The sequence below is a fragment of the Lathamus discolor genome, chromosome Z (genome assembly GCF_037157495.1).
Source record: "Lathamus discolor isolate bLatDis1 chromosome Z, bLatDis1.hap1, whole genome shotgun sequence".
In the NCBI taxonomy this organism is placed as follows: Eukaryota; Metazoa; Chordata; class Aves; order Psittaciformes; family Psittacidae; genus Lathamus; species Lathamus discolor.
In genome coordinates, this window is record NC_088909.1 from 37,131,680 (window position 1) to 37,157,703 (window position 26,024).

At 38.5% G+C, this 26,024-nt stretch overlaps 1 protein-coding gene across 7 annotated transcripts; it reads right to left on the reverse strand.

Moving 5' to 3' along the window:
* Positions 1-305: 305 nt before the first annotated feature.
* Positions 306-20,071, reverse strand: NUDT12 (nudix hydrolase 12). Of its 7 annotated transcripts, none has more exons than XM_065661863.1 (8): positions 19,839-19,921; positions 19,102-19,315; positions 15,546-16,141; positions 14,476-14,643; positions 12,617-12,730; positions 9,376-9,575; positions 8,012-8,131; positions 306-6,840 (listed from the first exon to the last, which is right to left on the reverse strand). In XM_065661863.1, exons 2-7 carry the CDS (start codon positions 19,305-19,307, stop codon positions 8,021-8,023), a joined length of 1,395 nt encoding a protein of 464 aa, XP_065517935.1. In that variant the 5' UTR covers positions 19,308-19,315; positions 19,839-19,921; the 3' UTR covers positions 306-6,840; positions 8,012-8,020. The 7 variants fall into 7 exon arrangements, with proteins under 7 accessions (XP_065517935.1, XP_065517937.1, XP_065517934.1 ...); XM_065661865.1 differs by lacking the exon at positions 306-6,840 and adding an exon at positions 6,850-6,946; XM_065661862.1 differs by lacking the exons at positions 306-6,840; positions 19,839-19,921 and adding an exon at positions 19,996-20,071 and having other exon boundaries at positions 7,018-8,131.
* Positions 20,072-26,024: the final 5,953 nt, after the last annotated feature.

Genomic DNA, 26,024 nt, shown 5'->3' on the forward strand with positions numbered 1-26,024 from the left:
TGTTCATTTTCACCATGAATAGCATCTGTAATAGTATTCCATTCAGGATAATGCAGGTGATGACAAGCTTTGTAACGTATGACTCTAAGATCACCTTGGTGGGCATGAAAAGTTGCCTTGAAAAATGCTGTTTGGAGGTAAAATTGAAAACACGGGAGTTATTTTTCTTCGCTTTTATGTATTTCTATAATTTTATGTGATTTTCTTAAGTTTTCCAAACACGCATGTTCAGAGAACCTGTACAATAATGATGAGACACTGGCAGAAATAAAAATAAATAAATAAAAAAAAAAGGGAATGGAAAATATGGAGGAAATATTTAATAATATTGAATAATATTGAATTAGAATGGTGTGGTGACACAATACATTTGCAAAACATTTAGTATTCTTTCAGGATAATATTAATTTCTCTTTCAGATGGTAATTGTCTTTCTTAAAATTTCAATCTCCTACGCTGTAGAAGGCATGTCACTGAGGGCCTTGTCTACGTGAGTTTTGAACACTTCCAGGGGATGGTGATTCCACCACTGCTCTGGCCAGCCTGTTCCAATGCCTGACCACCCTCTTGGTGAAGAAATTTTCTCTCCTATCCAATCTAAACCTCACCTGGCACAGCTTGAGGCTGTTTCTTCTTGTCCTATTGATGCAGCCTGTCCAGATCCCTCTGCAGAGCCTTCCTACCCTCCAGCAGATCAACACTCCCACCAAACTTGGTCTGCAAATTTACTGAGGGTGCAGCTGATTCCCTCATCCAGATCATCAATAAAGATATTAAACAAGACTTGCCCAACCACTAGGCCCTGGGGAACACTACTAGTGACTAGTCGCCAACTAGATGTGACATCATTCATCACCACACTTTGGGCTTGACCAAAAGAAGAATGACGTCACAGAACACGCCAAACCCTTCTTATTAATTTCCCGTCTGTAGGTACAGAATCCTGCTTTTGTCCACGTTGCCCTAGATATCTTTATATCAAATTTGTTCTCATTGACTTCTATTGTGTCTCTTCTTGTTTTTTCTCAATATTCTATTCCACCCATATTCTACAATACTATGTAATAACTGATTTTTGCTTTATTTCTCAAGTTAAACATCACTAGAACGATTTGTGCATGAGAGCCTGTTGGTTCCATACAAAATAGGCAAAAAGCGTTCGTCATTGATTTACCTCTTATTTACCTCAAGTACATTTTACTCAAGTACCTTCTGTTTTTTGCCTTTTTTTCTATAATGATGCTCCAAATCTCTTTATAAAGCTCCCACTATTACCTTATTTGAATAATTTCTGAACCATTTCTGCAGTACTGTTGCCAAAGAATGTATTTCATGCCAAACACATGCAAAAAAAGTGATGGATTATCAAAATGCCTGTCTTTATAGTATTTCTTACTTGCTGCCTCAGCTGGTAGGTATCTTATTTTCATTTGTTTATAGTTTCATCTATATATTTTCCAGAAAAGACCGATCTTCAAAAATATTTTTGCAAAATGTGCAGAACAAACAAACAAGGCAACCACTTACAGGGGCTGTAACAGTACTCTAAAGCATTTTACAAAAGTAATTAAAACATGATTTATACAGCTGCAATGCATCAGCTTCCATTAGAACAGAATTCAGTAATTATCTGGCAGTATCCAGTTAGCTGTAAGAAGAGCATATTCAAATGAAACACTTAGAAAGAATGGATAAGTGAAATGAATCTACAACAGCTATTGTATTAGGACTCAGTGATCAACCTCTTTTTTCCATGAAATGTGCTGGGGGACTTTTAATGAGCACACTGAATCAGGATCTTGCTTTTTCAGATCATGAAAAGATAGCAAACACCAGTGAATAATATTTCTGATTCTCAAGGAAGGTTACTGTCTAAGCAACTTAGAACATCACTTATGACATAGATAAGCATATTCAGGAATTCCAAACCCCATGTAACGATCTTTTGCATTATTTTGGACTCTTCTATAGACAACCAGTGACACCAAAGTGTTATATAGGTTTTCACCAATCTTTTTTAAATGAATACTGGGTATACTATTCTCACCATTATGTTAAAGATACCTCCCTGCAGGAAGGATGCTTTTCATCTGTAAGGCTAATAAAGTAACAAAAGCTTTAAAAATTACTTGAACTGACAACTGAAAATGCAAGTAACAAGAAATTCATAGTAAAAAATAGTTCAGCTATCATGGGCTGTATATGAACAAGCATTTATGCCATTTTAGGAAAAAGCCAAGTCAGGTTCAGCTATTAGTTCTTAAAATTCTGCAAAACCATATTTAAACCTAATTTTATTACGAAACTTCTGCCTACTTACTAAGCTAACCTTGATGTCTGTTTAATTGAGGTTTTGGCACAACAAGAAAGAGTGTATTAATAAGAATAAGCATTTATTTCATGTTTTGGAGGTATCTCATTTCTGCATCAACATTCTTCATTTCTACCCTCACTGAAAGACATACACTGTTTTTCACTGCAATGACATGGAAAACCATTAGGTAGCCTCTGTACTGTAAATGGTTCATGCAGATCATGTGATTTTAACACAAGTAGTGTATAATGAATATTTCAACATACTGCTCAGATTTTTCCAGTGCTATCGGTTTAATGCAATGAATGCTCATGAATTTATTATTATGCATGTAAAAACATAATTTTAGAAACAGGTATAGACAACACATGTTATTGGGTGTTATAGTTCTGTTAATACTGGAGAATATAATTTTGTTTTCAGCAGAATTACTGAAAATATATTAAAAAAAAATTCCCATCAACTGCCACTTTTGTTTGCACTGTTGGACCTCTGCAACCCCTCTTTTGAGACCAAATGAAAACTGCTAATTTGAATGATAGCTGGATTAGCCCTTTTCTTCTCCATGAGTTTGTCATTCTGGCATTTAGTGTGCTATGTCGAATTTTATTCACTTTTGTTTCTGTTTTGGCATGAAATTCAGGATTTGTCAATACCAAAAATGTCCTTCAGATGTGATGTGGCAATTGGTCATGAAATTAGTAGAAAGCTCAGTATAACATTTCCAGTAATGAAGTATAGTTCTGTAGTCAAAGATGTTATGTTTCTGTCAATAAAGTACAACTGTTTTTCGAACTGAATTAATTAACTTTTTTGAGCTTCAGAATTATTCATCTATCATAATAATGTAAATGCAAAAATATTTGATTATACTTGAAATTCAGCTCACTAAAACTTGCTCAATAACTGTACTCTTAACAATTTTCTTTGAAAATAATGTAGTTTTTATTTTAATATCTATGACTACAAATCACAATTAAGTGACAAAAATCTTAATTCCTCATAGAATGTGGTAAGTAAGGGCAGAAAAAAAAGCCTATCCTAGCTTCTTTGATTTGATTTCTGGCATCTAAATGCAGAATCTTTCATACCATATTTTCTGAATATGCAGTTTTCATGCAGGGTCATTTTCTCTAGAAAATACACAATTTATACTGCAGGAATTAGGAGTAATTTGGGTTTGGAATGACAAAAAATTGTATGTTTATTATATCACAGGCTCTTTTTTAGTTTTAGGAAGTATGTTGAAAGATGTCTATGTCTTCACTGACCTGAGAGAGCTCCATTGTTAGAATGTCTCTCTCCTTAAAGAGGAACTTTTAACAAAAAACTTTATCAAAGGCAGTTTATTGTGCAGGATGATGAAAAGGTAGGGAAAAAACCTACTACCAACACTTGTTTAAGTGCTGCAGACTGAGTTTGTAAGCATCTCTATCAGATGCAGGACGACAATGCAGGATGGCAATGCAGGAGGACAACACAAATAAACTGAAGTTCATTCAGGTAGGCTTTCAACTTCTAAAATTTTATTCTACTACACTTTAAATTCCTATATGCTAAAATGAGAAGATAGACACAGTCTTAGGAATCAAAAATCCATCTTAGAAATCCCTTCTGCTTAGGAAACTATCATTCTTCTCTATTCAGAAAACTAAACTACGTACTGAACTGTAATTCTTTAAACTGTATCTCTGTAAGAAACCTGCAGAAATCCTCTTTTGTAAAAGCTGAATTCCATCAATCAGCAAGTATAGAATGCTACCTGACAGTATATCATTAAATAAAAAAAAGTTTGTACTTACTGTTACTACGAGCAAGTATTAATTTTCCTCAGATACGTGTTTGCTCTTATGGCCTCTCTGTGAATACTTTGCTTTTCTAAGCTCACAAAGGATGGCCTCACTGTCTTGCTAAGGCTTAATAGGATAACAAGTTCAAATATTTTTTTCCTTTGGACTTACTCGCTTCTGTACTCTCAACCCCAGCCAGCAATGATATGCTGTAAATACATATCATTCCAATCACTGAAGCAATAAAGGACTAATAGTTATTTAACACCTAAAGCAGAGAAGAAAAATAACTCAACTTACTGGGGCTTTATAAAATATCAGCTTTGTCTGAAAAGTCCTAACCAGATTACCTAACTAAAAGTAAAGATAAAAGAGGGACCAATGTTGTTCACAGTGTTGCTCCACTTCTTTTTCTATTTCTGTCTCCTAAGCTCAGAATCGGATTAGTATATTTAATTCCATGAAGCATCATGACTGGTCTACCTTTAATTAGCCCACTGACATCCACCCCTTTTTCCTTCACATGCTATAGAATTCATGGTAATCATTTACCAACTTGGCAATATTCCTACACAAACCACAAAATGTAATTTTAATTATAGTATCAACACTGGAATGATGTTATTTTTCAAAAGTTTACACGTATCCAATATGAAAAATAAGATGAAAGTAGTATGCTTACAGGGACAATGCAAAGTTTATAAAATTATCACAAATGGTATTGTGTTTACATGGTATGTTAAAAACATGTAAGAAGGATGTGGAGGTGCTGGAGCAAGTCCAGAGTAGGCCACAAGGATGAGCAGGGGGCTGGAGCACCTGGCGTGTAAGGACAGACTGAGAAACTTGGGGCTGTTCAGCCTGGAGAAGCTGTGTGTAGACCTCAGAGCAGCCTTCCTGTATCTGAAGCAGAGCTTTAGGGATGCTGGGGAGGGACTATTCATTAGGGACTGTAGTGATAGGACAAGGGGTAATTGGTTAAACAGGGGAAGTTTAGGTTAGATATAAGGAAGAAGTTCTTCACCGTGAGGGTGGTGAGGCACTGAAATTGGTTGCCCAAAGAAGTTGTGAATACTCCATCCCTGGCAGCGTTCAAGGTGAGGCTCGATGGAGCCTTGGGTGGCATTGTCTAGTGTGAGGTGTCCCTGCCCATGCCAGGGGTTTGGAACTAGATGATGATCTTAAGGTCCTTTCCAACCCTAACCAATATATGATTCTGTATGTACTTACATAATATGTAAGCTCGTGCTATCACATGAGCTTTCAGCTTGGTTAGTGCTATCTGTTCTGGTTTGTGCTTAAACACCTAATCTTTTATTACTATTTTTCCTATTTGTAAATTATTATAATTTTAAAACCAGGTAAAATACATATTTACAAATTATATAGTGAAGTTAATTCTCTGTAGTGTACAGGCAAATTAGGAGAAAAGGCATCCCCAGAATTTTCTGCCTTGTCCATTTATAGGTAATGAGTATTCTTTTTGTTCTGGCACCAGTATATAAGCAAGAGAGAAGACAGTGAGACCATTATTAGACAGTGTGAACAAACCCTCTGTATTTTTTAGGGTTTAAGGAATACTGCAAATCTGCAGCCTTCTGGAGAAAGTAAATAACAGAAAATCTTATGGAGCTGTTGCTGTAACCATATTCCAGCTAGAACTGCTACACTCTGTTTAACTGTTGCTAAATTTAATTTGGTTATTTTCTAAATTGCTCTAGCTGCTAAATAACTACAGCATTTAGCTCTTCACGTAGGTTTTCATATGTAATCTGCAAACAATAATTATCCTCCAGAAAACTTCTATGCATAGGTATTTTCAAACTACAACTCAATCCCATAACCTACAAACAGGCCAAATTAAGCAATAAAAAGACAGGAAAAGTTTCACTTTAAATAAGAGATTAAAATTATAAAATTACTTTTTTTAAACAAAGGGCATTTGTCATGTACTCTGTGAATGGTTCATCTATTGGGAGGGGAAAAAAGTAAAGAAAGCTTGAAAAGGACTGTTTGTGTAGGTTTTAAAAATGTATATACATTAAAAATTGTTGCAACACTAAATGTTATTAGAGCTGAAATATCAGTAAAATACTGCTTTCAAACAGAGATTATGGAATTGTTTTCTTTTTCAAACTACCTTTTTTTCTACTTTTTTCCATGAAGTAAACTGAATTTTTTCAAATTATTTATTAGCACTGTAATTGCAGAAATATATTGTTTATACAGATTCTCAATTAAAAAATTAAAAAATAGCTTGATTCTTAGTATCAGTATGGGTTATGGATACTGAGTTACACAGTTAAGAGAACCCACTATAATTTCCTACATGAAAAATTAATATTAGCATAGGTCTTCTACATTTATTTTTCAGTACCTCAATATCATAAATACTTTATGCTACCTATGCTTGCTCTTTATCTTCCCTCATCCATCTTATACTCATCCCTTCCTTGTTAATCTTTCTTAATGTACATAATTCTACAGTACTAGCTAAAAATTCCTTCCATTCCTTAGCTTCCATCACTGTTTACATGCGTTATCCTTTACTTGTATAAACAACTGCAACAAGGCTTCCTTCAGTCCCACAGATTTTTAAAAGATTAATTCCACTGATAACATGCAGTTCCACTAGAAGCTTGTCATGCTTCCCCTTAAAAGCAATTTTTAAGGGAAGCAATATATTGCTTCCGTCTCATTTCCAGATGGCTCAACAGACAACCTGATTTTCTTCACCTGTAGGTACAGACGAAACAAGAGAGAGGATCAAACATGTAACGATTTGTCAACTGTTCCAAATCTGTCAGAAATGCTTCTTGCTTTACAGTTTGATACACACTGCCTTAAAAAAAAAAAAAAAAAAAAGCAAAGCTGCTGAATACAGTATGACACTGTATGGAAAAAAAAGAACCATTAGGATTTGTAAATTTTTTTACTGATTCCAGTTTGCAGAGCATTCTGAAACAAATCTGACATCAGTCACTGTTTAAAAAATATTCAAATTACTCTGAATACACCAATTATCGTAATATTTACAACTATCACTGTATTTCCTTTCATTCATTTGCATTTTATTGCCGCAATGAATGCAAAATCACAGACTAGTGAACCATTACATAACAACACTAATAATATACTTTTAGAACCTTCCATTTTGAAAGAATATTAACATTTGATAACACAATAAATTAAGGCACAAATCTGAACTGTAGTATTAAATATAAATAAGTAAATATTTTAATTTCTATGCTGCTTTCTTAGAGCTGGGGTTAATATACTTCAACTGCAAAATTCCTAACAGTAGTAACAATCTTAGTGTCTTCATTTCCATGAAAGAACTCTGCACATTAATTAAACAATTCATAATATTTCAAAATAATCTACTTTTGTCCTCCACTACTCTTACATTTCCAATTATTAGAGAATGAAATAATTCAGTGCTTAGCGTCAGTAAGCACATTATTCTCTTATAAAAATACCTAATATTTAGGCTTTTGAAGAAGGTTCTCCACTATCTTTTTCATAAACAGAATACTGTGTTACACCTTTAAATTCAGGCTGATGTACAACTGGGTAAGTGCAGGCTAAATCAAACAGGGGGAGTAAACAAATACTCTTAAAGGGTTACTAACATAAAAGATATAAAGTACTACATATTCCCCATTTAAGTATGCCATTAGCTTAAAAATAACCGTAGTTGATATGACTTTCAGCACTGAATGTTGATTTTTGTGCCAGGCAGAATTTAAAGAAAGGATAGGAAAAAATGAGAATGAAACAATTAAGAGGACGTAAATAGTGTTCAAACAGAAGGCAAAGTCAGGCCTTTTTGTAATGCCGTGACTCATTCCAGTGGGGGACAGAAAAGGCCAAATCAAACATTCAGAGCATAACAGCAATAAATCACCTATTAGAACTAAAGATTAGCATTCATTCCAATCCAGTGTTTTATCAACTGGTGCGCAATAGCTTGACTTGGTGGTACAAAGAATGACCGCTGGTTTCCTTTGACAAGAACTTCCATGACCTGCAATAAAGACAGATTTTTTTTTAGAAGACAGTATTACAAAGTACACAGAATCTACCATTTTATGAATGCAGGAATACTCTAATAATCAATCTGTCTATCGTTACTATAGCTAGTAAAGAGCCACTACCATATTCTCCAAGACAGATGCAGAGAAAAAACACACAGAGGATTATGTGTGAATGCTGACATTTTTGAGCTCAAAAGGGCCCCAAAGGAAACCTTCTTTCTAATACAATTCCAGAGATTGACTGTTAGTAAAATATTTAAGGTTTGTGTGAAGCCTTTTTATGGTAAGGACCACGAGATGGTGCTCTACACTATTCCACAAATTACTCTTTTTTATTTTTTTTTTTATTTCCCAACATGTAGTGCAGAAATAAATGTGTTGTTCATTTTCTGAAGCACTCACAAGCAACATGCAAGTACGCTTTCAGCCGTTTCAGTTTAATACATTTCTGAAGTACATTTATTTCCAACTCTAGACCAACCTGTATGTGACTGTCTGTATTCACAACTGATACTAATTTAAAATAATGCTCTCAGTGGTGTCAGGAATACACTTGAGATTATAGTTAACTAACTTTGCCTTTAGGCTGACTTACAGAGCTAAAACACTTGCAACTGCTAGACAGAAGTACAGTGTTAAAAGTTGAGCTCTCAAGTAGCCTGTGGAAAAACCTATGAAGACTATTTGTCTAAGCAATCTGTCCTTTTTCCACTCATGAATTTAAGTCTCTCTTTCTGTGAAAGACTTCCTTTCCTCTCTTTAATTTGACTATACTTTAAGTACTCAAAACAGCTAAATGTAGAATTTCCTACTAATGCTGAGTAAATTCTGTTTTCATACAAAGAGTATTCAAACTAAGAATACCTCAGAGTTCAACGCCAGTGTATTAATGTACTGAATGGAAAAAGATGTTCAAACTAATGAATTCCCAGAGTTTTTACCTAAACCTCCCTCCTCACAGCACATCTCATGGCATGCTTGTTTGGACAAACTCAAGATGATGAATGCTATTAAATACTACTGCCAAAATGAAAAGTGACTTAGAAATTCCCATGAATATCTGCCTTTGTTGTGTGTAATCTACAATTACAAAATAATCCAATTGTAGACTGGTAAAATGGAGAGTATACATGCTTATTCAACTTGCTGAAAAAAACCCAAGTATCTATTGTATGCCAGAACCTATACAGCCACACAGTAATCGATACAAGAAGGAAATTAAATTGAACTTTACCTGTTCTCTAGTGAACCAGCGGGCATCCTCTATTTCATTCTTGTCAACTTTAATTTCTGTAGAAACTGCAACAGCTAAGCAGCCAATCATTAAGGAGGAGGGCATTGGCCATGGCTGACAAGAGACATACTGAACATGGCCAATTTTGACTCCAGCCTCCTCTTCTACTTCTCTTCGGACAGCATCTTCTATTGTTTCACCTAATCAAAAAGGGCAAAGAACAAGAAGCTGATGAAAATACTCCAAGCAAGGACTACATTCTGTGCTTTGAACTGACTCAAAAGATTTGAAAATGCCCAAGACAATTACCTATAGAGATCTAGTTCACAGATCAGAGAACAGACCTTAAGCACAAGATACAGAAGTCTGGTAAACTAAAACAAGCCACCAAAGCAAAATGGAACTTTGAAAATAAAGTATGATAATTCCTCCAGCATAATATTTATTTCCTGATTTGACAAGTTATCATATGCGCAAACTACTATTACCACACCTAAATTGTCAAAAATCGGGTAGGAAATACATTGTTCCTTTAACAACTTTTGAAATGCTGATCTGTTCATTTATGAATAGCACTGTGTTAATTTTTATATTTTCAGTGCGATTGCAACAGCATGTTCTACAACTTGAAAATCAGTGTTTTAAATTACAATAGTAAGAAAACAGAGGCACAAGAAGACTAGCAAACATTTTGCTTTTTATTATTCATTTTGCCTGACTCATTCTTCATTGTCTTAATAAATACACACAATTCTCCAAACTTAAACTGCAATGGAAAGCTTTACTTCCATATTCAGAGAAAAATGCTAGATGTGTATGTGGAGTATTGACAGTAATAGGCATATGCATACCTGTACTGTACTGTAACCACTAATTACAGACTCATTAAAGCAGACAGCCCATGCATCAGAGAACGAGGTTTTAGTTCAGCTGTGTTCAGCTGATTAGAAGCTGTTGCTGAGATCTTAAATTTCAGTTCATGTGCTTGAATTCAGTATCAGAAATAAGGCCAGCAGAAGAAAGCAAGCAGTGAAGGAATGAGTATCTTGACTTTTAAAATGATACTTGAATAGTCTTGAAAGGCAGATGCAGGGACTGTGAGAATGAAGACCCTAGGCCCACTGTAGGAGAGGATCTGGTTCGAGACCATCTTAGGAACCTGAACGTGCACAAGTCCATGGGACCTGATGAAATCCACCCGTGGGTCCTGAAGGAGCTGGCAAATGAAGTTGCTAGGCCACTGGCCATCATATCTGAAAAATCATGGCAGTCAGGTGAAGCTCCTGATGACTGGAAAAAGGGAAATATAACCACCATTTATAAGAAGGGGAAAATGGAAGACCCGGGGAATTACAGACCAGTCAGTCTCACCTCTGTGCCTGGCAAACTCTTGGAGCACATTCTCCTGGGAGGCATGCTAAGGCACACGAAAAACAACAAGGTGGTTGGTGACAGCCAGCACGGCTTCACTAAGGGGAAATCCTGCCTGACCAATTTGGTGGCCTTCTATGATGGGGCTACAGAACTGATGGACAGGGGTAGGGCAGTTGATGTCATCTACCTGGACTTGTGCAAAGTGTTTGACACTCTCCCACGACATCCTTGTCTCTAAATTGGAGAGACATCAATTTGATGGAGGGATCACTCAGTGGATAAAGAACTGGCTGGATGGCTGTATGCAAAGCATTGTGGTCAATGGCTCAGCGTCAGGCTGGAGACCAGTAATAAGTGGCGTCCCTCAGGAACTGGTGTTAAGACGGGTCTTGCTCAACATCTTTGTCACTGACATGGACAGTGGGATTGAGTGCGCCCTCAGCAAGTGGTTGCTGATGACACCAAGCTGTGTGGTTCAGTTGATATGCTGGAGGGAAGGGATGCCATCCAGAGGGACCTTGACACGCTTGTGAGGTGGGCTGATGCCAACCTTATGAAGTTCAACCACGACAAGTGCAAGGTCCTACACCTGGGTCAGAGCAATCCTAGACACAGCTACAGATTAAGCAAAGAAGAGATTCAGAGCGGCTCTGCAGAGAAGGACTTCGAGGTGCTGGTCGATGAGAAAACGAACATGAGCCGGCTTCAGTGTGCGCTCACAGCCCAGAAAGACAACTGTATCTTGGGCTGCATCAAAAGGAGTGTGACCAGCAGGGCAAAGGAGGTGATCCTGCTCCTCTACTCTGCTCTCGTGGGACCTCCCTTGGAGTATTGTGTGCAGTTCTGGTGTCCTCAACATAAAAAGGACATGGAACATGTCCAGAGGAGGGCCATGGGGATGATCGGGTACTGGAGCACCTCTCTTATGAAGATAGGCTGAGAAAGTTGGGGCTGTTCAGCCTGGAGAAGAGAAGGCTGCGTGGAGACCTCATAGCAGCCTTCCAGTACCTGAAGGGGGGCTATAGGGATGCTAGGGATGGACTGCTCATTAGGGACTATAGTGAAAGGACAAGGGGTAATGGGTTAAAACTTAAACAGGGGATGTTTAGATTGGATATAAAGAAGAAATACTTTACTGTTAGGGTGGTGAGGCACTGGAACGGGCTGCCCAGGGAGGTTGTGAATGCTCCATCCCTGGCAGTGTTCAAGGCCAGGCTGGACGAAGCCTTGGGTGGGATGGTTTAGTGGGAGGTGTCCCTGCTCGTGGCAGGGGGTTTGGAACTCGATTATCTTGAGGTCCTTTCTAACCCTAACTATTCTATGATTCTACGAATAAACTTACTCATGCTATCATTGTATTTCACCTGCATACAATTACTGAATATAGTTATACATTAGTTTTACTGGTGATTAAGATGTATTCCCAATATAAAATGTTTTACAAGTTGTTCTGCAGCTTCTAATAATTGCAGCTAATTCCAACTATTATTCCTGAACACAGGTAGCAAAGAATCTCTTTATTTTTCTTTTGAAGTGATAAAATTTCTATTTTTCTCCCATGTAATCCATGAGGCTCTTAATGTGTAAGCATATACTTGCAAAATATCACAAGAAAGAGACCTTGTACATGTTTTAAAATGTCTTTTTTACTTAAAAATGCAATGAGAAAGTATCATAAAATTATATTTACTTAAGTTGCTTTTTTTTTTTTTTCATAAATCAGCTGCTGGGAAGTACAGGACAGGCTACTAACAGGTAGCAAAAATATTTATTTGACATACCACGAAACATATTTCTGTATTATTTTCAATGGACAATACTGATAGCTGAGAAAAAGTATTTGGTAAGGGAAAATAAAATTACTCACCAGGTTCTACAAATCCAGCAAGACAGGTAAACATTCCTGGGGGAAACCTCTTCTGCCTACCTAAAAGGCAGTGGTTGCCATCTGGATGGATGACTTGCATTATTACAACAGGATCTGTAAGGCCCAGGAAAGGAACGTATTTTAACATTTGAAGGAATTGAGAGCAGTAGTAAATTTCAACCTATTCAATACCAATGCATGCAAATACAAGTAAGATACCTTTAAGTGACTGAGATCAGAATTGTATGGAAGCACAGAGTAAGATATTACTTTATTTCAGGTTTTTTTTGCAACACCTATGCTTAGTAGAAGCAGTTTACTAGCCAAGGCTTAAAATGCAGGACATTAATTACCTGCAACCAAAGCACACAATCTCTTATGAGTACCAGCAATATTAACCTTGCTATGCATTCACCAGATAGCAGTAATTTCTGCAGCAAAACCAGTTTACTTTCACCACTGGTACACACACAGGTATGATGTACTTTTGACTGAAATACCAAAGAACCACCAGACACTCCAGTTACAGTGTAAACACTGAATAAACTTCCCATTTTAGATTTGTTGACCATTTGCTACCAGTCTCTCAGCTAATGTGGCAATTTTACATACTTTCTCACTTCTGGTCATTTTAAGCATCTTTTTCAGTCTTGTTTAATATTTTCTTCTATTGGTATAATTATTTTTCTCATGCCTTTCTGCACACTGTTCATCTATCATCTTTTCCCCTTTTTTATTGTTACCTATCTCTTAAATTTTTCAGTGTTTTGGGGTTTAGTTTTTTCTATCTCCCTTTGCCTTTACATACTTTATCTTCAGCTATTGCTTTCCATGGTTTTTTAGCTTTTTTTCAGAACACCAGTATTTTCTGTATGAAAAGGCTTGATCCAGCAATCACTATAAACAGTAATTTGAAAGACTTCTGTCCTGCTCAAACATATGTGCCACGTAGCATAGTGTGTATCATGTGGTACTGCTATCCATAAACTTTCTTCAGAGAGTTATCAGTAGAAAATGCTGGTTCATCAGTCTTTCCTATATAAACCTACTCCTCTCCAAGTCTGTTGTGCTAGAGACTGTAAAGAAACAGGCACTAATATTTATCAAGTTTCACTACAGTCCAAAAGACAGAAAAGTATGACAGAATTGGTTTTACTACTACAAAGATGTATCTACAGCATGTAAGAAAACATGAAATCCAGCAATATAACACACACACATCTAGAACTACAACTGCAAAAGAGAGGAAAAGGCAGGGAAAAGAAAGGTGATTCAAATCACCAAAAGATCCAGGAAAAAGTGATAAGGTTTTTTTAGCTTCCTTGTCTCCCCACCAATAACATAGTACACTCCCTTTGCAACAGATGAACAAAAGGAGCTACAGAAGACTGCCTAAACAAGCTTATATTCTGAGCAGAAATAGGCCTGGCAGTTTGTGACTGACAGAGAATAATGAAAAGCAGTGAAGATGTCTAATATTGTCGAAGTGGCATTACAGGAAAATGAGCACTGTATCAGAAATTTCATACAGGGCCAAATTTGATATAGAACTATTTCAAGCTCAAACAGCTTGCAGCAGGTGAGAAAAAAATTAAAACGTGACCCTTTGTTAATATTTCATTTATGTTGTTGGAACTTCTAACTGGTATTACTCCATTGCAATAAAGACTGGTATTGTCACAAGAATGCTTTGTCACAGACTACTGTAAGAAAGAAAAGCCTGAACAACTTAATCCTGAATAGAGCTGAGACACACGTATTCTGGGGAAGGACGTGTGTTAAGACCCGAAACAGAAGCAACCAGCTCAAGTAACTAAAAGGAAAACAAGCCACTTCCGTAAATCCTACAATATTCTCACCAACTCTTGGATATGATGTGTTGTGAACACCTTGGAGACTGGGACAATCTTCTTTTAAACAAGTTTTCTTGTAACCTGCTTCTTCAGTCTTGGTTGCACTCCCACATGTTGGGCAGAATCGGTAGCGGCTGTGCCATGCTAGAACAGATCTAGCCTGGGCTACTACTCCTTCAAAAGAATATATTGAAAAGACAAAATCAATGACCAATTCATGTAAGCTTTTAATGTACAGAAAAAGCAAGTAGTAAAGTTTAACATAAAAGTCAAAGAAAGACTACGACTTGAATTGTTGAGCAATATAAGTTATTCAGATCTTTGTAGCACAGCATGTGCAATAGAACAAAGTACTACAAAACCTATAGACCAAATTATGCATTCAGAAACTAATTCATCCGGATCAATAAGCTGTGTTTCTCACAAAAGCTACTTTACCTGGGGAAAGTGCCACAATTACATATCACACCTTTTCCACATGACCATTTCAGGGCTACTACAGGTATTGACATAATAATACACTGCTGCATTTAAAATCCAGGTGCAAGCTTGCCCTTTATCCTCTTGTAAAAGCAAACTTGTTACAACAGCAGCTGTTAACATCATCTCCATAATGACAGTAGTTCACTTTGGGATCCTGACTTTCCAACACTTGCTCATGCTGTTTCCTTCTCAGACGAGTGTCCAACGGACTCTTCTTAATGGCTCAGTTTTGTTTTGTGTAATGAAAACTCAGTAGATTTTTTTTCTTAGAACATTTATGCACATGTATCAATATTTAAATAGTAGCACCTATAAAACCATAACAGGAACAGATTTTATGGTCCAATACTTGCCATTGCCATGCAAAGGCATTGCTAACACCTGTGCATTATCCTTTTGCAACTGCACAAGTTCTTACATACAAAATTACTCACAGAACCACTGCCAGGCTTTTAAAATTACAATATTTCTAAAGCCACTGAAAATACCAGATTCCTTTGCAGTGGTTTGTTCTTGCATTATTATCTCAGTGCATTCCAAAGTGTATTTTTCTGAATACATGTTTGATAACTGCTGCATTTTATGCATCTTACCAGCTTCTCTTTCAGGTAGCTGCAGTAGTGCTGGCATTGGTGGGTGAAGAAAGTAACAGTCCTCATGCTTCTGTTTAAATTCTTCAGCTGAAGCAGAATCTATGCTAAGAGCAAACCAAGCAACTAATCCATCCTCTTCATCCTCTCGCAGAATTCTTCCATTGCAAGCAGTCAGCAGGTTCATGTGGAACTGAAGTTCAACTCCCAGAAAAATCAAGGTTCTATCTTCAGTTTGGTTCATGTACTGCTCCACATCCTTGTGGCGTAGCCTGCAAAGCTTTACTTTTGACTGCTGAGAGCCCTCTGTTCCCCCACCCAAAGTAACCAAAGGACTTAGATTTGAGAAGAGAACGTACACTGTAGTTGGATGGCTTTGTTTTTTGCTTAGCCACTTGGTATCTGTTCTTTTATCACTCCTTCTGTCCAGAAGTGTCAACCCAAAATAATTTTCATATTCCTCTGCTTCATTTGACAGAAAAGTAGGCCTCTGCCCACCCTTCACATTAGCCAACAGATTAGCTATGTGCTTGTACCCCCAAAATTTAGCAATGTCTAGAGCTGTCTGCCTTGATTTATTAACAATGGTCCTGTCACACCTAGTGAAAAAGAAAAGAACAGTGGTTAACAAGATAAATATGTTGAGACCTGATGCTGTATTATTCTTAATTACAGCATATACATCTGATACTAATTAAGGTGCAAGAACTTCCGACAGTTTGTCTATCCCAGGGCTAAATACTTAGCATTATGGTAATGAAGACTAATCATACATCATTTTCTTTTGCTAATGCAAGACACTAGTGTGTTGATCCACTCCAGACTATCATTTACCATGGTTTGTACAGTACTACAACAGCTGTGAATTAATTGACATCCCATACATTGTATCATAAAAAAAAAAAAAAAAAAAAAAAAAAAAGCTCAAGATCATAGATTTATACAATCACCTAGGCTGGAAAAGACCTTTAAGATCATTGAGACCAGCTGCAAACCTAACACTGTGAAGTCCACCACTAAATCCTGTCACTATGTGCTACCTACACATCTTTTAAAAACCTCCAGGGATAGTAACACAACCTTTTCCCTGGGCAGCCTGTTCCACTGCTGAATAACCCTTTTGGCGACAAAATTTTTCCTAATATCCAATCTGCTCTCCCCTGGAACAATACAAGGCCATTTCCTCTTTTTCCTACCATTTATTACCTGGGAGAAGAGACCAACACCCACGTCACTATAACCTCCTTTCAGCGATGGGGTTTCCTGTCAGCCTCCTTTTCCCATACTAAACAAAACCCCAGCTCCCTCAGACCCTCCTCGTAAAGCTTGTTCTCTACACCTTTCACCAGCTTCGCTGCTCTTCTCTGGACATTTAAATTTTGACCTTTGGACTTTGAAAGCCAGGCTACAGGTCTCTTCTGAATAATCACAAGTTAGCAAAATAAAACAAACAAACAAACAAAGCAGTTTAACTAGCATTACTTCCAAGAAACATCTGAAAAAGGCTTCAAAACATTTACAGTAAAATATGTACCATTAAATAAGAATCAAAAATACAGCCTCCCCTTAGTGAGAGAAGTAGCACCTTTACAACTGCAATGTTGGTCCCTGAAGGGGTCTATTTGTTACCAAAATGCCTTCAAAGTGACACAGATGAGGAAACACTGCCTCACAATATGTATTTCTGTATTAAAAAAAAAAAATCTGATTGGGGTTGATTGGGAAGTCTACTGCAATTTTATTTTTTGTCAATTTTAAGTCAAGTGGGTAAGTAAAACAGAAATTTCACTGTAAACTACAATTTACACAGCAGATGTGGTGCCAGACTCATCAGTTTTTAAAACTGAGGCACATTTAGTTGTCCCACAGGAACGACTGTTTTGAGATTTTGTATTAACCTCAGTAGTTTCTGAAGGTGTTTGAGTGTCTCTCAGAAAAGCATTCAAAGCTTAATTTACAAGGTTTTGGTGCTAATGAAACTACTTTTGCACATTTATTATTAAGTCTCCTCTAGGCACAATCTTGTCTAATTTCTTACTTAATTTCCTATCTGTCAGCCACTAAATTTTGTTCTGAATTTTTATTACCCCTTCTATCTGTTAATGTATATGCAGACGGTGATCAGGCTGCTGTTCAGCATCCACAAACTGGCCTGAAATTTTTACACCACTAAGAAGATTTTTTGCAGTCTACAAACATTTCCTTCAGGTTTTCTCAAACATGAATATATAAAGTTGACTAGCTTTCCTGTATTAGTTTCTGGAATGTTATGCAATACTACCTGCACAGACATTCGCATTTATGTACCCGGCAACAGTATTTGTCCAAATGATTATTATGATTAAGCATTAACTGAGACCAATGAGGCCAGAGTATCACCTCAGGAGCAATACTGAATTGCCTAACAGAATAGCCCTGAAAAGGTCACTTACATGCAGATATTCACCCCGCTTTTAGTGTCAGCATAACTTAAAAAACTGTTATCCTGTTTACCAAACTGATGAATCTCACAAAATCTCAAAAGACTGCTCAATATCCAGAGGATTTCAATCCACAAAATTTGGCAGAGATACTCCTCTACATGCTGGAACATACTGATTACAACACAAAACAGCAGTTCACCTGAAGCTCCATGACTGGCCCCAGCAGAGGGCACAGCATTCCGGTAGGACTGAAAACAAAAAGGATGGGATGATCACTGAAGGCTGTGAAACACTGTGTTTGAGATTACACATAACCAGAAAATAAGCTTAACTTGCTTGGCTCTGATTTTTGGGTGAAGAAAGGAACAGACTGAGCTTGATTAATGTACAGCTCAGTGGAAGCACACCATATGACTTTCACCCTTTATTTTGAAATGTTCTCCTTCTGAAATATTTGGGTCCTGACTTCATTTAGGCTTCAGAAGAATCTTGTTTGGGGTCTCAAGGAGAATGCTTAAGCATTCTTTGCTGAGTGTCTTTTGAAAACAGAACTACAAGAGTTGACCTGAAGATAGACAAGTATAACAGAATGTTTCTAAGAGGCAGTGAACATGTTTGGTGTCATACTGACTGATGAAAATAATGTAACAGGCTCATGGAGGAAGGAGGAAGTGAATTGGCCAAAAAATAAGAGACAACTGAAACACATCAATCACTAACTTTGGTAAAGGCCCTACTTAAGTATGCTGTCAGTATGTCAGCAAACACTCTGTAATGTAGATACAGGTGGATTGCAAATGAAGCTTAAAGAAAAAGTTTAAGTGGAACAATTGAATATACTAAATTTATTCTCTACAGTGGCTGGAACAGGATACAATCTTTGTTCTTTTGGCCTCTGGGAGGAGAGATAATATACGCTTGAAAGCCAAAGGAGTAATTTTAGAGATGGTCTTAACAAGTTTCTTAGCAAATATGTAAGTGTTGTGGCATTAGAATCCAGTTAGAAACACAGTATATTGAATTTGAACCCTGAAAGTTCTGCTACGCCAGGTAATTTACTTTTCTGAGATCAAGTTAAAGTGGGTGCAAAGGGCTTCAGGTTAGAGCTCTTCAACAGGACCTACTGAACAGCTTACCCTTCTGCAAGAAGAATCTGCACGACCTCAAGGTGTCCATTTCTGGCACCATACATCAGGGCTGTCCAGCCATTATCTGCAGCTGCATTGATGAGTGATGGATAAACGCTGAGCAATGTTTTCAGTTTGGCTGCATCTCCAACAGCAGCAAAATTATGCAGCTGGGAAACTGTGTCCCGATGGAGGTTCTTTTCAAAGTCTGTCATTGCATCAACTAAGTTAAAAAGAAAAAACCAAAAATGCCTGAAAACATACCCACTATGAGCAAAGGGATTTAGGTGACAGCGTTAAGTTTAAAGATACACAGATAACCAACAGCGTCGCCAAAAGTACAGGCACAACAGCAAAAGTTTTTGTAATTAGCATGACATTGTTATTCCCAAGGAAACCACAGTCCCACACATCTCCAAACACAAAGAAGTGTTATCCTAATAATCAAGAGCAGTTTTGGAGAGGCTTAAGGATTTTGCTACAGAAATGAAGCTTCTCTGAACGCGAAAAACACGTTCTGGGTTCCTCACTGCGCACACAACCAAGGCAACACTCACTCCAAGGAACAACTCTCGGGTATTTCGAGGGCAGAGAAAAACAACGGCGGCGGGGCCGGCCTCCGCAGGCCGCGGGGCTCCCCCAGCCCCACGTGACCACCGGAACAACTGCGGCGGCCGCTAAGCCCGATCCGCACGCAGCAGTCGCGGCTCGGGAACGCACACAAGGGGACACAGACCGGCGACAACCTCGTAACGGCTCCCGGCAGCCCCGCGCAGGCCGCACAGCCCGGTTCTCCTCCGGAACCTCGTATGTGCCCGGGAGCTTCCAGCAGAGGCCGGCCCAGAGCCGCCCACGGGCCCTGGCCGGCGGCAGGGTCGCCAACACCCGCAGGAGCCCCGTTACCGTGAGCTCAATCTCCACGGCAGACAACCTCCGAACGCTCCTCCGCCGCAGCGCCGCTAAGCGGCCTCTGCCCGCCCCGCCCCTACGGCCGCGGCGGAAGACCCGCCCCAGGTCGCGGCTGTGCGTGGAGTTGCTACGCCTGGGCCTGCAGGTGGTGGGGTACCCGGCGTTCCCGGAGTGCTGCTGCTCAGCAGGGCGAGGTGGCTGGGCGGGTTAAAGAGCTCCAGCCGTTTTGTGCTGCAGGCAGGAAGCTCGGTGGTTACAGAAAGCAATCGAACTGTTCTTTAGCGCCGTGCTAGTGAAACCACAAGCAATAGAATGTGTTGTGGGAAGAGTGGAGCAAATGCGATGGCGTGGCTGGGAGAAGAGTTAACAGGGAACTTGGAATGATTATGCAAGCCATAGAGTCATAGAATCAACTGGGTTGGAAAAGACCTTTAAGATCATCATGCTGCTGAGAAAAACATCATAAACTCAGTAGTCAATGTAACTATTAACTAGGTACTTGTTTATTCAGTGCTGGACGCATGGGGGTTGCTCCTCCGAACAGGTGTGCTCACTGCCCAGCTTGTCACAAATCTATGTCAGTAGATACACAAGAGATTTCTGAGAAGAGGACGGGTCCTTGAACTCTGCCACTCCTCCTTGAGCATGCGCACTGTCATCTGGTGGTGGTCGATAGTGGTTGTGAGGATGAAGGCTCAAAGTTTTCTAGGCTGAACTTTCTACCTCTTCTCTTGGAGTATGCACAGTACTTCTATGGCAGTTTCCCAAACCACTGAACTGGTACACATCTTTAGCGCACGAGCAGTCCTTATTGGCTTAGGCCTAAACAAGCAGTAACAAAGTTCCTGAATTGACTAACTGACCTTAATTTTATGCCAACTTTTTCTTAAAGCTGCTTTGTCTTAGGATATAGCTCCTTTGTCTTGGTGAATTTCTGTTCTCAGTTCCCTCCTTTTTCTGTAACTTTAGCAAGTTCTTTTGCATTTGCACAGAAAGGATAAGTATTTCTTTCATTTTGTACCATATTGAGGGGTTATGCAGTTGTTATGTTTGATTTATTGCTACATAGATTGCTGCTAAATTTCTAGTTATAATTTTCTTAACGCAACCTAAGGTTATTCTTACTAGTATAATTATTACTATAATTACAATCAGAGTTTGTATCAAGCTAGCAAGCCAACCTGTGAGACAAAACCCAAATCCTTGTGGAATTTTGTTGAACCAAGTAGTTTCCATATTTTCTCTTAAAGCCTTACTATCTCGTGCTATTCTCTTAATTAGATCAATTTGCTTATTTAAATCTCGAGTGGCATTTGGAATGTGTATACAGCGTTTCATTTTCAGTCCTAGAAAGCCATGCATTCACATGTTCTTTTAAAAGAAGTAGGTCTAATGTGAGTCTATTTTGCAATACCATCTTGGAAGTTGTCTGTAATTGCCTAATGAAGTTCTGCAAAGCCTTTTGGGTGGCGTTTGCTAAGCTTTCTACTTGTTGAGAGAGGTTATGTAAAACAAGTTTATTTTCTAATGTCAAGTATCCTGGAGCAAAAATAGCCTTTATAGTTTGTAATACTCTTATACCTGTGCTAGGGGATTGCCAATTTTCCTGACTTTCTCTCTTTACTTGTCACCATATAGATGGCTGCAAGAGGGATTTTCTCTGTAATGGAATTATCCCAAGGTCCATTGTTTTGTTTTATCTATTATTTATAAATGACTGGTCCAAGTTCTATGACCGCCCACCCAAACAACATGACCTTTTGTCTTTCTAGTATCCTGGAGACAGTTAATTAGGAGCAATGTATTGTTATCAGTTAAACGTGACCAAGTGTCGTTTAACTGCGTAGAGTAATTCCTACAAATACATCCTAATCTCAATGCTTGAGCAACAGGCATTAATAGTTGTATCTCTGGTTCTGTAGAGCTGCAGTTATATATTCTAGTGCAGTTCCATTGTGGCTTATTAACTGTGTTCTTCTTTCTCATTTCCTCAATATTACCATAACTCATCTCCACCCATAATGGATCTTCAGGACTACCTTAAATTCCTGTAAATTCTATGCACCACCCGGTTGAGGACATAACTTCCCAGGATTCTTTCTGAACATCTTTCCAAATCTTTGGTACTTGACAGCCCTATGGAATGATTGTTTGATCTCCAGAGGGCTGGTCTGTTACTTCCTTGGCCCAAGAAGCAGGAGGTTTAGTTACATTACACTCGGTAACTGAACCATTGACTTTTTTTATAATTCAGAGAGTAATTTTATTCTGTATCTACCCATAGTAACTTCTTTCATTATGTCCTTGCCACATTTTCCCAAATCTTAGTCACATTGGTGGGTAAAATTGCCTGTGGAATTGGATTTCCTGCCTTGGTTGGCACTAGTAGACAGGCGGTAATGGAATTACCCTTGAACTAGTTGCAAAATTGAATTTTCATTATTACCAGTGCTACAGTCTATATACATTAACATTAGCAGCCATGAGTTCATTGTCCTATATCTCTTTGCAATTTCAATTGTAAAGGTCCTGTAGCTTCCACTTTCCAGTCTGCGGGTGCCTTCTTTATTCTGGAATAATGGATCCAGGAGGGTTGTTCTTGGATCTTGACAGTTGTGAACGTTGTGAGCAGCACTTTGTATGGTCCATCCCACTCCTCCTCAAGAGGGTCACCTGAAAAATTCACCCTGGTTTAAAGAGTAAACTTCATGGTCTAAGCTTTTAACTTTAGTCTCTGACACTTGTTTATGGACTTTTTCTGATTGTTTACCCAAAGAGATCGTATATTCTTGGAGATAGTGATTTTCTAATTGTTCTAGATTGTCATTATTTATTCCAACTGTCTCATATGGCCTTCCAAACAGAATTTTGAAAGGACTTTTCCTTAGCTCTCGGTTTTACACGTATTCTCTGTAGAGTGATAGGAGGTGTCTCATACCAGTATAAATGAGTTTCCTGACAAATTTTAGTGATCTGTTGCTTAATCATATGATTAATCTTTTCTACTTGTCCACTAGCTTGTGGTCTATATGGAGTATGAGTTGCCAGTTAATTCGTAATGTTTTGCTAACCTGCTGCACTACTTGTGCACAAAAATGTGTTCCCCTATCAGATGAAATAACTATTGGTACTCCAAATCTGGGTGTTATTTCATTTAATATCACTTTAGGCACTTCTCTTGCCTTATTAGGTCTACATGGAAAAGCTTCTGGCCATCCAGAAAAGGTGTCTGTTAATACTAGTAAATGTTGATAACCCCCTTTTCTTGATAATTCAGAAAAATTAATTTGGCAGTGTTCTCCCGGAATGTTTCCTGTCCCTAAAGTTCCCTGTTCTATCTTATTTATTTATTAATTTATTATTATTAATTTATTAATTTATTAATATTTATTATATTTATCTTTATTATTTATGTATTAGGATTGTTTCTTAAACAGATCTCACATTGCTGGGTGACTTGTCTGATAGTAATATATAAATTTTTCCCTGCCACTATAGTCTTCAGATACTCGTATAAAGAGTCTGTTCCCCAATGAGTCTTATTATGTTCATCTTTGACAGATTTCCACATTTGATTACCCAGTATTATAACTTGCCCTTCCTTCAGACGAGTCCATCCCTGAGATGGAATGTGCCCCCATTCTCCTGAATCCATTTCTGGTCTGAGTCTGAATATTGAACTTCTGTTTGACTGATAACTTTTTCTTCAGGAACTAATGCCATCAACAAGGGCGCTTGTGTTTGTTCTGCTGCCTGCTTGGCTGTATGATCAGCCAATCATACCTCTTTCTGGATCAATATCACCCTTAAGATGTCCTCAACAGTGTACAATAGCAACTTGTACAGCCTTTAGTAAATGGCGGATCTCCTCTGCGTATTTAATTTGTTTTCCTTGTGACATTAACAAGCCTCGTTCTTTCCAAATTGCCCCATGGGCATGAACAACTGCAAAAGCATACTTAGAATCTGTCCATATGTTAATATTCTTCCCTTTTGCCAATTCCACTGCCCTTATTAAGGCAATAAGTTCTGCCTTTTGAGCAGATGTTCCTATTAGTAGAGGATTTGATTCAGTTACCTCTGTAGTGGTGGTAATTGCATATCAAATATGTGAAGGGTAGGTGTCAGGATGATGGAGCTAGGCTTTTTTCAGTGATATCCAGTGATAGGACAAGGGGCAATGGGTGTAAACTGGAGCATAGGAAGTTCCACGTTAACATCAGGAAGAACTTCTTTACTGTAAGAGTGACAGAGCACTGGAACAGGTTGCCCAGGGGGGTTGTGGAGTCTCCTACACTGGAGATATTCAAGGCCCGCCTGGACAAGTTCCTGTGTGATGTACTGTAGGTTACCCTGCTCTTGCAGGGGGGTTGGACTAGATGATCTTTTGAGGTCCCTTCCAACCCTTGGGATTCTGTGATTCTGTGATTCTGTGATCTGGACTTACCAATTCCTTGGCAGACAAAACTGCTTCCATCAGTATACTAGGAATCTTGTGCTTCTTCCAGAGGCTCTTCTTTTAAGCTGGGTCTGCTTGAGTAAACTGTTTCTATAGTCTCAATACAGTCATGTTCCAGTGGTTCTGTAGCTTTTCCTTCAAGAAAGGAAGCTGGATTTTCAACATTAGTGATCTGAATTTCCACATCATCTGACTCGACTAAGATTGCCTGATATTTTAGGAATCTGTATGGGGATAGCCAGTGATTACCTTTCTACTTGAGCAATGCTGACACAGCATGTGATACCTGCACTGTTATCTTCTGACCCAAGGTAAACTTCTGGGCTTCCTCTATGTTCAGTATCACACCAGCCACTGCTCATAGGCATCCTGGCCAACCTTTACTGACCTCATCCAGTTGTTTAGAGAAATAGGTCACAGCTCTCTTACAGGGCCCCAATAGTTGTGCTAGGACTCCAAGAGCTATTCTCTGTCTCTCACGTGAAAGGAGCCAAAATGGTTTTGTCACATCAGGCAGCCCTAGGGCGGGAGCTCTCATGAGTTCTTTCTTGAAGGTTTCAAAAGTGCTTTTGCTTCACCTGTCCATATTATCTGCATATTGTTGGGTTTTAAAAGTTCATACAATGGTTCAACTATGATGCCATAATTATAAATCCATAATCTGCACCAACCGACATTCCAAGGAAAGTTCTGAGTTCTTTCACCGTTTGAGGAAGAGAGGTTTGGCAGGTGGCTTCCTTGCACTCAGTCCCCAGTGCTCATTGTCCTTCGGAGAACTTCATATCCCAGGTGGATCTGTACTAGTTGTGCTTTCTGTTGAGAGACTCGATATCCATTTAGTCCAAGAAAATTCAATAAAGTTATTGTTCATTCAATACACTCAGTCACAGTTTCAGTTGCAATTAACAAGTCATCCCCATACTGCAACAGAACTCCATTTCCTTCAGGAGGCTTCCACATTTCCAATTCTTGAGCTAGTTGGTCTCCCAAAATTGTTGGGCTGGTTTTAAACCCTTGAGGCAATATTGTCCAGCTCAGTTGAGTTTTTCTCCCAATTGTGGGATTTCCCCATTCAAAAGCAAACGGTTTCTGATGAACTTGAGCCAGTGGAAGGCAGAAGAACACATCTTTTAGATCCAGTCCCATGAACCAGATCTGGTCATCTTGTAAGTCCAGATACCCTTTAGCTACTTCTTTCCAGTTATCTAAGTCTCCAGTACTGAAAGGAACTTTAACTGGATACCCTTCCTTCAGGTCCCATAACTTGCCTAAGGGGTACTACAATTTGAAGTCCTTTGAGAGCTTTACTCCTAGTTTGTGCCATTGTAGGAGTATTTCCCCCTTTCGTCGCTACTGTCTGTATGAGATTTCCCTGCTTCTGCCTGTGGCTTCTGCCTGTGGATTTTCAAAAGGGGAGCCCTTAACTCCTCTGGTTCTGGCATAGAATCCTGTTTGTTTTTTTTGGTCTTCGTAGCTTTAAGACAATGCTGTCCAATACTACAGGCAGAACAGCATTGCTTTAACTTCCCCACTCGTGGGGCCACCACTCGTTACAATACTTAAT

Bases quoted from the DNA above. Each gene is read 5' to 3' on its own strand.
- NUDT12 (XM_065661863.1), bottom strand. From the start codon at position 19,307: ATGACAGACTTTGAAAAGAACCTCCATCGGGACACAGTTTCCCAGCTG. The intron at 16,142-19,101 runs GTAAGCTGTTCA...CTTTTTCACTAG, and splicing joins CAGATTCTTCTTGCAGAAGG to GTGTGACAGGACCATTGTTA. The intron at 12,731-14,475 runs GTGAGAATATTG...TGGGCCTTACAG, and splicing joins CACATCATATCCAAGAGTTG to ATCCTGTTGTAATAATGCAA.